The sequence below is a fragment of the Oncorhynchus mykiss genome, chromosome 27 (assembly GCF_013265735.2).
Source record: "Oncorhynchus mykiss isolate Arlee chromosome 27, USDA_OmykA_1.1, whole genome shotgun sequence".
In the NCBI taxonomy this organism is placed as follows: Eukaryota; Metazoa; Chordata; class Actinopteri; order Salmoniformes; family Salmonidae; genus Oncorhynchus; species Oncorhynchus mykiss.
Window position 1 is genome coordinate 13,482,355 of NC_048591.1, and position 14,718 is coordinate 13,497,072.

Genomic DNA, 14,718 nt, shown 5'->3' on the forward strand with positions numbered 1-14,718 from the left:
CGAGACCCGATCCAGTACCAGAGCAGTTCTGGATCCAGAATTCTAAATAATGACACGGGTCTGGTCTGATTGTCACAGGTATGTGTACTTTTAACTGACTTGTCCTGAAGGACCCATACAGATCCAAACGCGATTGCTGCAGTAGAGAGAGAGAGAGAAGTTTAGAATTTATGCTGCTACTCTTTGCTTTTCACGAGTGGCGCGTCGCTGGTTGTTGGTCAATCACAAGTCATCAAAGCGGCAATAGGCTATAGTCATAGAGCCTCTGTGTGGGACCAAGGTCAGGAGATATCTAATCAATGGAGATGGAATTAAAATGATGGAATTTAAAGTTAAAGAAAAGGATAGGCTACAACGACCAAGAGCCAACAGATAGACTGCTACTTTATATTCTGAATGTTGTTTGTAGCTGTAGGACGAGAAAGAGCATGCTGCATCAATTAGCCTAGCTAGCTAGCTAGCTACTAGCTTAACTAGCTTCTCCTGGTTTGATGCAGTCAAGACAGTTACTACGTAATCATATTGGTTAACCTAGCTATAACCTAGCTATGGCAGCTATTAGTCTACTATAGCAGGGGTCGGCTTGGTCGGTTGCAGTCTCTCGTCTCACCCTACCTCCTCCCTGTTCATGTGTCACTCGCTCCCACTCACAGTAGCTTACATTCACGCACAGGCCCTGAGCGTCACCTGTTTCTACCTCGCGCTTTATCAATTGCGGTTAATAAAGTAGCTTAAACATGGACTTTTCTGCTGCTTCCCTCACTCGGATCGGACCGGGTCTGGATCCGACCAGGTCTATACGGATGAGTTGTCCTCTGGTCCGTTCGGAACGGGTCTCTATATTTGAAAAAATGTATTTATGCATATCGGGTCCGGATGGGAAAGCCCCAAGTCTATTTCAGAATGGATCCAAGGCCTCTGCTACATGCTAGTCTCATTTAGGGCGCTATTTCATGGTCATATGCCTCAATCAACATTTATTTTGACTTTTGCTTCAGGCCTGCTATCTAAACTAAAGTTGATTGTCTCCATCAGTGCACACAGATGAGCGGTTTAAATGTGCTCCACTAACAAAGATCTCCCCAGATTTCCACAAGTAAAATAACACGGGGGGGGGGTAACAGGAGCGACAGCTCATAGTAATCCTTGTCCTTGCTAGACCGTACATGATCTTTATTTGATCTAATTGCTTAAACGGCAGTCGCTATCCCTGACGAGTGTTGAATTTCACAATGGCGCGCGCAGCATTGTATAATAGAACTAACATCTATTAGAATCCTCCAAATTGCACGCTGCCTGTCCCTTTCAGCTGTTTCGACTAGGATCGCTTACACTTCTGATGTTTCTACTGAAATTCCTTCAAGCTATGAATTCTACCCTCACTATGGACTAGCCTAGAATTGTTGTCGTCACTATACTGGGGGGCTAAAGCTCAGGGCTTCCTCACACTCCCTTCACTCTCCTCTTACCTGCGTGTGAGCTTGGAGGTGAGCTTGCTGAACAGGTTGGAGGTGACGCGGGTACGTGCGTGGGGCAGGGGGCTTGCGTCGTGGGACAGGGTGGGGGAGGTGGGAGGGGCGTGGGAGGGAGGCCGCCGGTCCCTCAGCTGGCCACCGTGGAAGGTGCTGCGGATGCTGGAGCCCCGGGTGAGGCGGGAGCCCGCGGAGGAGGAGGTCCCCGAGGCCCCAGCGATGCTGTGGGTAGAGGGCGAGGCCGGGGGCAGCCGGTGGGAAATGGAGCTAAGAGAGGAGAGAGAGAGAGCAGAAAGGACAAAACAATCAGATCATCATCACATTCATCCATCACTCAACCATTAACAGTGAGGTGATCAGTCCATAATGTATGACAACCCAGGGCATATCATCGTTCTAATGTATCGGTTGAGACAACGGATCTGACCCAGAAAGGCTTTAGCGGGACTTAGCTGAGTGTTAAGGCAGAGGGATGGTGAACCATTACAGGGAAGGAGCTTCCACTTGTGTTGGCTTTCAGCAGAGGTAAGGTTGAGGCCAAATCAGAACTGGGCCTTTGGTGGAAACAGACTGTGACGGGGAGATGGGGATCAGGGAGGAGGAGGGAAGGACAGCCTGGAAAGGGGGATGTGGGAGGGGTGTGACTGGTATGGTGGCTGGTAAAGAGTGAGAAAAGAAAAGTGAGCATAGAAATAGAAAGAAAGAGAGAGGGTGAGAGAGAAAGAGAGAGAGAGAGAGAGGGTGAGAGAGAGGGTGAGAGAGAAAGAGAGAGAGAGAGGGTGAGAGAGAAAGAGAGAGAGAGAGGGTGAGAGGGAGAGTGACAGACTGATAATGAAGATCTCGGCCATCTGCTTGGAGAAGTGTGGCTGGCGTGTGGATGTCCAGCAGTAGCCACCTCTCCTTCCCCATGCCCTCTTAACCCGGCATCCTTTCATCCACTTGGCAGAGCTCTTCCTCTCCTCGTCCCCTTGGCCCGCTCCCTACAGTTCTCCCTGAATGGCTGGGTTAGCTAGGCTGGCTGAGCCCCTGTTGGCCTGGGGCCGCTTCACTTAACGCTCTAAATAACCAGAGCTCTGATAGACAGACATACCCACAGGGAGAGGGGCCGAGTAGGGCAGACACATTAGAGTCCTTTGGTTGATTTGCAGCCGTTTCAGAGCACAATCATTTACCCTCAACCTGAGCGCCAAAGCAAAAGAGACCAGGGGCAGGAACTAAACATGTGTAGAATGTAATGCATGATCACTATGACCATGTATTTCTGTGTAATCTATTTCTGTTTAATGTATTTCTGTGTATTTCTGTGTAATGTATCTGTCTATATCATGTAATTGTACGACAGCATGCATTTGTTTGTATGAGCATTATTATTTGTGTCTGTTTCTGAGTGTGTTGGTTTGTGCATTTTATCATTGTGTGTGCAGCGGTGTATTTGTTTGTGCGGCTGCACTGTGTGTGTGCGCTCTAGCACGTATGTGTCCCGTCAGCCCGTCTATCGTGGCATTGCATTGACAGGGCCTAGAAGGCGCCTGCTGGTCAAGTTGGGACACTGCCATCTCCCACTTTCCCCCTCTATCTCCAACCCCCTCCCTCCCCCAGTCCACGTGGCCCTGAGCTGGGACGTTAGGTCACATGATAACCCCCCCCCCCCCCTTCTGGCACACAGCAGTAAGCTCTTTATCTCCAGTACTACACACAAACACACCACTACAGTACAGTCAAGACACACAGGTTATGTATGCACACAGAATGTTGAGAAAGTGTATGTATCCCTGCTATTATTCTCAAGGACTCAACAAATGTAGAAGCACATGTGCAACACTCAAACACAAACATGAAACCCAAATGCTCTGCTCACCTGTTCTCCTTGCCGTTCTGCAGCAGGGAGGGCCTGTCTGTGCTGTTCCGGTCCGTGGTGCACACGTATGTGTTCCTGCGGATCATGGCACTTGCTGGGACGTTGTTCTGAAAGTCAGGGAGAATGACAGTTAGATAACACATTGATTGTGATTTGGTGAAATTCAGAAAGGCATCCATCCTACTGTATATCCCTCCACTCCTCCATATGATGACATTGTCTAATGGTCACATAACGCTAGGGATGTTCATGTCTATTCAAAGCCGTGACTCTGATAACATCTACACCCCACATCACAGTGTCAGTGGATGCATCCCATGCACCCTATTCCCTTTATAGTGCACTACTTATGAGCCCTGGTCAAAAGGAGTGCACTTTAAGGAACCACAGTATCCGTGTTGAATTTTCGTTGTCACTCTCAGTCCACCTTGTCAGAGCGCCTCTGAGCCCTTCAAAGGGTTCATCTCGGGTTCATCTCCATATTCTCCATACACACTGTTGTTGTTGTTCATCAAATCAAATCGGATTGGTCACATACGCATATTTAGCAGATGTTGACTCCCTATATGCTAGCGTTGAATCTCTATTCTCTCTGTCCACATCTTAGTTGAGCATGAATCTGTAGATTCTCTATTCGTAGTGTTATTGGTTCATTCCCCCGCACACTGATCTTAGTTTCATTAACCTCTTGCAACATTGTCTCTTGATGGTGTTAACCCTTCTTTTCCCTGTGTGTGTGCGTGTGTGTTTATAATGTACAGTTATTTGTAAAGGTCATGTTGTAAGCCGACTGCATTGCACACATTGCATTGCATCAACCAATGGTTGTGTGGCACGCCTTCGACAGCGCAGTCTGGCATCAGATAACTCTATGATATGTGGTTTGCAGACATGCAGTCAGCCTGGAACATGGCCTATCTGTATGTGTGTGTGTGCGCGTGTTCACCGTGGCGGTGATAATCTCCTTGCGGCGGTCGGGGATCTCTGACTTGTTGGGGTTGTTGGCGCTGCTGACCATGGGGCTGGAGGGGGGCTGGATGGAACGGCTGCCCACCACACTGCTGCTGACCTTCCGGGACGCCATGCGCCCCCCCTCCTCCTTCAGCTCCCTGTCTGCCCCCGCCACGCTGCTGGGGCTACGCTTGGGGTGGGATGGGGGCGCTGCTGGACCGCCTGCACAACAGACAGACAGGGCAGATGATACGACATGAGAATCAAAGTCCGACCCTGTGTGGTTCAGTTGGTAGAGCAAGGCACTTGTAAAACCAAGACGGTGGGTTTAAATTCTGCTGGCGCCACCCATATGTAAACGTCTGCACGGACTACTGTAAGTCGTTTGGGATAAACAGCATATTACAGACTGACAGATGAGTGGGCAATGTACAAATTATGAATATCTCACCCAATTGTAAAGTGGTGGCTGGTGACCTCACACTCTCATTCACACAAAGCAAACATTCTCAAACTTGGCAGAACGGAGGGGAATACTACTTCACAACCATTTAAAACACAAGTGAAAAGGTATTGACGGACAGCTATTTGGAAAACAAACACCCACTAATGGGTTAGGTCAGACACTAATGGATGTACAGTGCATTCGGACAGTATTCAGACCTTTTCCCTTTTTCCACATTTTCTTACGTTACAGCCTTATTCTAAAATGGATTAAATAAATGTTTTTCGTCATCAATACCCCATAATGACCCTTTGCTACGAGACTCGAAATTGAGCTCAGGTGCATCCTGTTTCCATTGATCATTCTTGAGCTGTTTCTACAACTTCATTGGAGTCCACCTGCGGTAAATTCAATTGATTGGACATGATTTGGAAAGGCACACACCTGTCTATATAAGGTCCCACAGTTGACAGTGCATGTCAGAGAATAAACAAGCAATGAGGTCGAAGGAACTGTCCGTAAAGCTATGAGACAGGATTATGTCGAGGCACAGATCTCGGGAAGGGTACCAAAACAATTCTGCAGCATTAAATGTCATCCAAAAAACAGTGGACTTCATCATTCTTAAATGGAAGAAGTTTGGAACCACCAAGACTCTTCCTAGAGCTGGCCACCCAGCCAAACTAAGCAATCGGGGGAGAAGGAGGGGGGGCGACCAAGAACCCAATGGTCACTCTGACAGAGCGCCAGAGTTCCTCTGTGGAGATACAAGAACCTTCCAGAAGGACAACCATCTCTGCAGCATTCCACCAATCAGGCCTTTATGTTAGAGTGGTCAGACGGAAGCCACTCCTCAGTAAAAAGCACATGACAGCCCACTTGGAGTTTGCCAAAAGGCACCTAAAGACTCTCAGACCATGAGAAACAAGATTCTCTGGTTTGATGAAACCAAGATTGAACTCTTTGGCCTGAATGCCAAGTGTCACGTCTGGAGGAAACCTGGCACCATCCCTACGGTGAAACATGGTGGTGGCAGCATCATGCTGTGGGAATGTTTTTCAGTAGCAGGAACTGGGAGACTAGTCAGGATCGAGGGAAAGATGAACGGAGCAAAGTACAGAGAGATCCTTGATGAAAACCTGCTCCAGAGCGCTCAAGACCTCGAAGGTTCACCTTCTAACAGGACAACGACCCTAAGCACACAGCCAAGACAACACAGGAGTGGCTTCGGGACAAGTCTCTGAATGTCCTTGAGTGGCCCAGCCAGAGCCCAGAATTGAACCCAATCAAACATCTCTGGAGAGACCTGAAAATAGCTGTGCAGTGATGCTCCCCATCCAACCTGACAGAGCTTGAGAGGATCTGCAGAGAAGAATGTGAGAATCTCCCCAAAGAGAGAAGACTCGAGGCTGTACTCGCTGCCAAAGGTGCTTCAACAAAGTAATGAGTACTTATGTAAATGTGATATTTCGGTTCTTGATTTTTAATACATTTGTAAAAATTTCCCCACAAATTATTTTGCATTGTCCTTATGAGGTATTGTGTTTAGATTGATGAGGGGAAAAAACAATTTAACCCATTTTAGAATAAGGCAGTATGTAACATAACAAAATGTGGAAAAAGTCAAGGGATATAGTTCCAGAATGCACTGCAATGTCATGGAAGCTCCTATGACACATAATACTCCCAGATGGACAGACAGTAATGTATATCAACAATAACTACTACCTATTCCCTTTATAGTGCACGACATTTGACTAGTGCATTACTTTTGAACAGAGCTCTGGGCTCTGGTCAAATGTAGTGCATCAGATAGGGAATAGGGTGCATTTTGGGACGTAGAATAAGAGACAGCCCACTCACAGAAGTCACTGTGCCTCCTGCGGGGGTGGTAGGTGGAGGCGCTGCGCTGGGTGGTCTTGCTGTGAGAGGAGGAGGAGGCCGAGGCGGAGGTGGTGGAGGAGGTGGAGTGTTTACTGGTGCCGTTGATGACGGTGCTGGGCCGTACCCGCGCCAGGCTCAGACTGCTGGTTGACCGAGACTCGCTGCCCTCCACCTGACACACACACACACACACACACACACACACACACGTTAGGATCAGGACTCAGGTGACTGTGGACAGTGTGGATACACAGACAAGCGTACACACGTATTGTGGCAGACAGGCACGCCAGGTGTTCCCCGGGGATTTTTGTTAGCACGGGTGGCTAAGGAAGCGGAGGGGGATAATTTTGTAGACTTTTCTGGTGACTTTTTAAAGGACATTCTACTCCAAAATGCATGAAAATGTAATTATGTTGGAACCATCTTAAATATAACTGATGTGCACCACTGCACTATAGGGAGATGAGGAGCAAGCAGTGGCTGTGCACTCATGACCCATCCACTCACACTAGCGTTCGCTCTGTTCGCTACAAATATACTTGTAACTTTCTGCGTGTCTCGGTAGAAATATATATATATATAAAAAAATGTAAACAACATTTTTGGGGGAACACAGGCAACGCAGAAACGAGGAAGGATTCTCTCTCTCTCTCCCCTCCCTCTCTCACACACACACACACGTTGTCTCGTTGTGCCTCACCTCATTCATGCGTCCCAGTAACAGGTAGGTGGCGGTAACCTCGTTGTACTTCCGAGTGGTCAGAGCGTCTTTGATGTCGTCACGGGTGTAACCCATCCCCACCATCACCTCTGGAGGAGAGCGGAGAGATGAGAGACGTTAGACAGAGATACAGGCTCAAAGAAAGAAGAGGGTGGGTACGTCCCAAATAGCACCCTATTCCCTACAATAGTGCACTACTACCACCAGGGGCCAGTGAACAAAATATGAAAAACGGTGCCATTTGGGAGGCATACAATACGTAGGTAGGGAGTAGAGGGGAGTTAGAGAGGGGGGTACTTCACCGATGCGGCTGGCATCATTATGGTCCTCCAGGGGCTCTATATGAGGCTTCAGTTCTTCTCCGTCGTAGCCAGAGTTAATCCACTTGTCGTTCATGATTTGCTAATGAGGAGGGATAAAACGATGTGTTAAAGACGCCACAAACAGGGTGTGTGTGGATTTGTGAGAGTGTGCTTGCGTGTACTGTATGTCTGAGTGGCGCCTGCAGTTGCCCTCCTCACCTCCAGGGTGCAGCGTTTGGTGGGGTTGAGCACCAGGAACCTGCGCAGGATGCCCTCGCAGTCGGTGGACATGTAGAAAGGCACGCGGTACTTCCCTCGCAGAACACGCTCCCGCAGCTCCTGGGGAACAACACATACAGATAACGTTACACAAAACGTGCACATAACGTTATAAAACGTTACACAAAACACAAGACATATTAATGGCAAATGGACTAAAAGACAACGTGTCCCTTCTCTTGATCAACTGAACATGAAAATAAAATGTGAACATGAACTAATCAGCACAAAACCCTTCAGGACCACAGAAAGCATTAGTAAGCAAAAACATCACATAATGCATCAACTAAATCACATCCAAACCAGACACACGCCGTCTTGACATTGACACCTCAGTGACACAGTCTGCGTCCCAAAAGGCACCCGATTCTCTATATAGTGCACAACTTTTGACCACACCATATGAGCCCAGGTCAAAAGTAGTGCCCTATGTAGGGAATAGAGAGCCATTTGAAACTCAGACAAAGCCAAGGCCATTTGGCTGCGCTGCGGGAGGCCTTGCCTTGAGGTTCTGCCCGTCGAAGGGCAGCGATCCGCTGACCAGAGTGTAGAGGATGACCCCCAGGCTCCAGATGTCCACCTCAGGCCCGTCGTACTTCTTCCCCTGGAACAGCTCTGGTGCGGCATAGGGAGGGGAGCCACAGAACGTGTCCAGCTTGTTGCCCATGGTGAACTCATTACTGAAGCCAAAGTCTGCAATCTTGATGTTGGAGTCGGCATCCAGCAAGAGGTTCTCCGCCTGCAGGGACAGGTGAAGATAACCGAGTGCAGCTTTAAGGACTGAAAGTCTGTTCAATTCAGGCTGAGGTTGTATGCTCATTTCAGGAATGTGATGATCAGTGTTTCACATATGTTAATGAATTGATATATAATATCAATGAGTGGTTGTCATTTTGGACAATGAAAAGGAGCCCAAGTCATCAGGTCTGAACCGGTCACGTACTTTAAGATCCCTGTGAACAATGTTCTTCAGGTGACAGTAGTGTACAGCAGACACAATCTAGATATAGATATAGATATATGTAGAGGGAGAGGGAGAGGGGGGATCGGAGAGCGCGAGAGACAGAGAGAGAGAGAGAGCGAGAGCGGGAGAGAGAGAGAGAGAAAGAAGGGGAGTGAGACAAGTCACAGTAAAAATGCCCAACACAGACACGGACACATACAAGCTTACAGTAATGCTTGCAATGTAATACAGGCCAACTCAGCACCATTCACCGGGTTTTGTTACGATTATACATTTTTGGTCGCGTCTCACCTGGCGGAATTTGGCCCGCGCCTCTTTCTCTTTCATTCTCCCATGGGACACGAGGTAATCAAACACTTCACCTGGGGGACAGAGAGACAAACCACATCAACAGACAGAGGAGCAGGCTTACAACACCTTGTCTGATTGAATCGTCTGTAATTGAGGCACTTATACCGTATATCTGTGACTTATATCCGCGGGCCGAGATGGTTAATGGTCATGAAATGAAGGAAGGGTGGGTGGTGGCCGTGTTGAATAAAGAGAAAATGATGCATTCATAAATGTATCATTCTTGCGCAATTCATATATCTGGAGGCTACAATAAGGTTTTTCTTTCATTACTTTTATCTGCCGTTAGTGTGCAGATTGAGCTTTAGGGCCTAACTTTATGCTCGCAGAATACACGCCAATTGCCAAATGCTTTTGGGAACTTAGGCAGAAAAAGTTAACTTCGATCCACAGAGGCAAAAAGGACAATGCTGGAGTTTAATTCGATAAGAGAAAAGCTGCAAAATGGAAAGTTGAAAATAAATCGAAGGGAGGGACAGAACAGTAGTCTAATGTTGGGGAAAGATTTGGTGAAGTGGTAAGATGATAGCAGTGTTATGTTATGTGTGATGATTGTGAGGCGCTATACAAATTCAACAGTCACAAGACGGGGACTTCCAAATGGCCCATCAAGGGAACTACTGTTCAGGTGGGTTAAATGGAATCGTAGCTTGAAATCTGGACACTGAATTTAGATCTATAACCTCTCAAATATAACATGAAATCTTGCAGAATTAAGCATTACTTACAGTGAAATGATACACCAAATGTACATTTTGACTCTAGAATATGATTGATTTATTTCAGTATCTTGAAAGAATGCATTCGCAGTTAGGGGCCATCTGTAAAGTTTCACTCTTTACTGCAATCTTATCAGAAACATGTAGGGGAGTTTCACAGCTTTACATTTTCTTAAATCCGGTTAAACTGATGTCATTTGGAAATCCCTTTTTAAAACATTTAATTCATTGCATTTTCTCCCGGCGAGTGAAGCAGAGATGATAGAGAAAACCTTACCAATGTCAACTAGATTGAAGCATCCATTCTATCAATTTATGACGTTATTCTGGTGAGCAGGGTTTATTTAGTCTTCCAGGGCAACAAGTAATGAGTATCGACATTTATCTAATTATAGAAGTTGACAGACATTGACTAACAAATAGCCTGCAAAAATGTTGGAAATGAACATATGCCTATAAAAAAATGTTTTGTTCCACTATCTCTGACTGTGTAGCACATTTGTTATATTTGCGGATTAGGGTCGGGTGTGAACCTCAGATCTACACTTTACGACATGTAGTCGGGCGGTTGCGGATGGGTTATTAGAAATTGCAGGCCGGTGCAGGTGAACAAACAGCTGATCCGCACACCCCTACTGTATATTTGGTGTGTTTAGAAGAGTTATACTATAATGATATTGTATTTCTATGAGCCACTCAGTAAGTGAGTGAGTGAGTGTGTGAGTGTGTGTGCGATGACGGCATTATGCCACAATATACCAGAGAAATTACAATGTAAGAATTAAGGAGAACATAAAACAAATATTTCAAAATATGCTTAATTGTAACATAAACCGGATAGGTGCAGTGAAATGTGTTGCTTTACAGGGTCAGCCATAGTAGTACAGCACCCCCTAAAACATAGGAGAGCATGCACAGCTGTAGTATCATAAGTGAGATGGATTATTAAATTGAGCCTGATCTGGGATCAGTATCTTCATCATGGAGCCTTTAGGGCCTCATTCATCTCACTGATCCCTGGCCCTATGGTTGACTTTGGGTCATTTACTGAGTGATTATTGACCGGCTAACGAAGAGATGAGAGGAGTGAGAGGAAGATGATGACAGAGAGAGAGATGGAGGGGGAGAGAGAGGCAGAGATAGAGAGAAATAAAGAGAAAGTGAGGGGCAACGAGAGAAGAGAGAAAGAGCAAGTGAAAAAGCGAGAGAGAGAGGCAGAGAGAAAAATGGATAGGGCGGTAGAGAAAGGGAAAGAAAGAAAGAGGCAAAGGGTGATAGAACGAGAGAGAGAGAAGTTATGAAGTACAGGGAGCCACTGTCACATCTGGATACCTTATTGATGTGACGGATGCATGGGCATGTCTACATGTCTGTGACCCATGCATGTATTTGGGAATATGTGGTGGTGGTGTGTGAGAGAGTTGAAAGAGAGTGAATGAGTGCATGAGTGTGTGTGTTGTGTTTATAAACAGTAAGTGCTTCATGCTAGAGGGCACATCCACTGGGAGAAAAGCAGTGAGGTTGAGATCAGGAGGGGGCACATGCTTGGCTATTAGCTCCTTATTTGGCAAGAAACAGAATGGGAGGAAAAATGGACACCCGAGGGGAGTGAGGATTAGAGAAGGAGGGGGGGTGGAGAGGGAGAAAGTGATCATGAAGGAAAGGGAGAGACAATGACAGTGCAGAGGGAGGGAGGAGGGCGGTCAAAAGACAATCGATGGGTCAGAGGTACCGGGGAGAGGGAAAGCGTGAGGGCGGGGTGGATAGAAAACAGATGAGAGAGAGAAATAGAGGGATACTGATTGAGGGGAGGTACTCTGCTCACCCCCACTGGCGTACTCCATTATCAGATAGAGCGTATTCTCTGTCTCGATCACCTCAAACAGCTGCACTGTAACACACACAGACAACTCAGTATAGTGGCACAAACAAACACACACAGTTCATAATGCACAAAGTGATTGACTGTGTGTTCCTTAGAGAAGGGAGATGTGCTGTAAATGCCAACAGTACGGTACAGCAGTTTATGGTTCAGCTGCATTCAGTATTAAATGTGACTGTGTGCTTTATAATAAATGGAGGTAGTCTACTGTCCTGGCTTTACATGAGCGACTGCACCCTATTGCCTTTATAGTGCACTATGTTTGACCAGGGCGCATAGGGAATATGGTGCTATTTGGGACACACCCTCTGGCCATTACAGGGGCAGCGCGATGGGGTCTGGGTGAGTGAGTGAGTCCCCTGGAAAGGAGGATCATTTTGAGCTCAGTGGGGGACTATTGTACATATCACATGTCCTGACTCCTGCTCAGCATCTGTTTTGACAGTAAAGGGGAACATTGCGTGAGGATGGCTGTTAGGCTGATGATGTTCTAGGGTGGGGTATGCCCTGCGGCGCTACACCCTGGAAGCTGGGGAGATTAGTGTAGCCGAGGCACTTACCGATATTTGGGTGGTTGAGGCCTTTCATGATCCGTACCTCTCTGAAGAGCTGGAGGAAAGAGAGAGAGCAGAAGCGAGTTAAAAGAATGTTATTTCATTATTCAAGTATTTTTTGCCCCAGAATTGGAACTCTTCACAGTCACACTGATATACAGGTATATATATATATTATAGTGCATATGAAGATAGGCAAGAAAGTGGGGGATGATCACAATCCCTGATTCACAATATAAGAACTGAACATCAGACAGGCGGATAGGAGGAGGTTAGCCCGCCTCCACCACTGTCACTCATTTATTCATTCATAATGAAGCTCAGCTGCTTCTCGGAAAATGGACGCACCTCCCCCTCCAACACTTGCTAGCTTTCTGCTAATTAGAGAGAGGACCACTCCAGGGACAGCCTGACTAGACAGAGTATCTCTCTCCCTCGACAGAGCCTCCCTCCCCACAGGAGGTGCTGCTGCTTTTAGCCTCTTCTAATTCTAGAAATGGTGGAGACACCACATCACATTGTTGCTGCAACGGTGGTGCAGCACGGGCACTGTCTGCCGCCGCTGTGTGTGATTCAATGCCCTGCGGTTATGAGGTGACACACAATCGTATATACACACTGTCTCACACCCACTATATTCCCACACACACACGGCCCTCCCTCGAACAAGTTCACAAGCCTCCTTTCCTGGTTTTGACATCTGCTGTAAGTGGGGGAACTGGGAGAGCTGACGGCATCTTGGGGATAATTATAGTGTGTGTGTGCACCAGCACAGAGAGTCCTCTCTTTCAACTGTATATGTTGAGACTGGGTGACGAGGCATCGGCTTGCTCTGACCACGTAAAAGGGAATGAGTGAGCGACTGTGGGCTAGGTTTGTGGATACTTCAATAAAGACAGAAATAGAGACAGACACAAAGTTACATTTCCTATTGTATTAGTGTGAGTGGAAGCAAGAGGAGGAAAGAGAGTAAGGGAGAAAGACAGGAAGGATAGGGAAAGAAACACACACAATGGCTGGAATGCGCTGATGGTTGTGTGAGAAGGCGACCAGCTTCCTTAGAAGTTCGAGCCCATTCTTCCAAAACACAGGGAGCTGCGTCTCACCATGCCTCTTTCTCAGCCCCCCTATGCTCGATCCTGTGATTCCGGCCTTCGACGGCAGCTTTCAAACAAGATATCTGCACACGGAATTGGCAAGAGTAAAGTTGCTAGGATTATCTATATATTTTGGGTTGCCTTGAGGACAGAGGGAAACAGAGAGAAGGAAACTGGGAACGATTGAAATGTGTATGCCTCAGTGACTGTGCAAGCAAATGACTCACGTCTCAAATAAACATGCACAAACAGAACGGAGCTGGGCTCGTTGGTGTACAGTGTCCTGATTCAATGATTTAAATTACGCTCGTATAAATAATACGAGGAAGAATATCTAGGGATATGGCCAGGGGGAGGAGAAGTTTAAAAAAACAATATGAACATAGATTGTTTGTGGTGTTACTTGCGGGGGAAAGTTCCATCATAGCATAATGTAAGCATAGCTGTCTACTTCCTGGTGTGATGTAATAATACATTGAGGATGCCATAACAATGCGTGTTGCTTGAGGCGACTGGATGAGCCGACCTGCAGCATGGACATTACCAAACAGATTCCTGGTATTCTATGGCCCCCATTGTCCTGAGGACAAACTCAATATAGCTCCTATCGTCGGAAACAGTAGCCATGCTCTCCCTTTCGTGCTGTTGCACTGCAAAGTGACCTGCCTCAACCAGTATGGAGACATGTTTACAAAAAAACACAGTATGTGACGCAACACAAGATGTTGATCAGTTTGTCGCTGCGCCACATAATTTAAAAAAAGCAGGCGGTGTCCACAGACCCACTTTTGTTTACCAAGTTCAACTTCAGGTAGAGGGCTAGTTTAGTGTTGTTGTACCAATGTCTTGTGCATTTGTATCCAGGACCCTGCACTGAATGTAAATATTTATCAAAACCCAAGAAATATACAGTGGACTATAGGCTAGTGATACATGACTCTAGGATATAGGCTAGTGATACATGACTGTAGGATATAGGCTAGTGATACATGACTGTAGGATATAGGCTAGTGATACATGACTGTAGGATATAGGCTAGTGATACATGACTGTAGGATATAGGCTAGTGATACATGACTGTAGGATATAGGCTAGTGATACATGACTGTAGGATATAGGCTAGTGATACATGACTGTAGGATATAGGCTAGTGATACATGACTGTAGGATATAGGCTAGTGATACATGACTGTAGGATATAGGCTAGTGATACATGACTGTAGGATATAGGCTAGT

General features: G+C 46.6%; 1 protein-coding gene across 5 annotated transcripts in view; it reads right to left on the reverse strand.

Annotated features, from left to right (window-relative positions):
- The window catches only part of LOC110507606 (MAP/microtubule affinity-regulating kinase 4), a 52,924-nt gene that overhangs the window by 7,774 nt on the left and 30,432 nt on the right, over positions 1–14,718 (reverse strand). For all 5 annotated transcript variants that reach the window (XM_036965364.1, XM_021587699.2, XM_036965365.1 and 2 more), the window contains exons 4-15: positions 12,392–12,440; positions 11,775–11,840; positions 9,171–9,241; positions 8,859–8,915; positions 8,418–8,654; positions 7,856–7,975; positions 7,637–7,736; positions 7,314–7,423; positions 6,590–6,782; positions 4,277–4,503; positions 3,331–3,437; positions 1,470–1,739 (exon numbers count right to left, since the gene is read on the reverse strand). In XM_036965364.1, the coding sequence (XP_036821259.1) occupies positions 1,470–1,739; positions 3,331–3,437; positions 4,277–4,503; positions 6,590–6,782; positions 7,314–7,423; positions 7,637–7,736; positions 7,856–7,975; positions 8,418–8,654; positions 8,859–8,915; positions 9,171–9,241; positions 11,775–11,840; positions 12,392–12,440 (1,607 nt within the window). The remainder of the gene's footprint in view (positions 1–1,469; positions 1,740–3,330; positions 3,438–4,276; positions 4,504–6,589; positions 6,783–7,313; positions 7,424–7,636; positions 7,737–7,855; positions 7,976–8,417; positions 8,655–8,858; positions 8,916–9,170; positions 9,242–11,774; positions 11,841–12,391; positions 12,441–14,718) is intronic.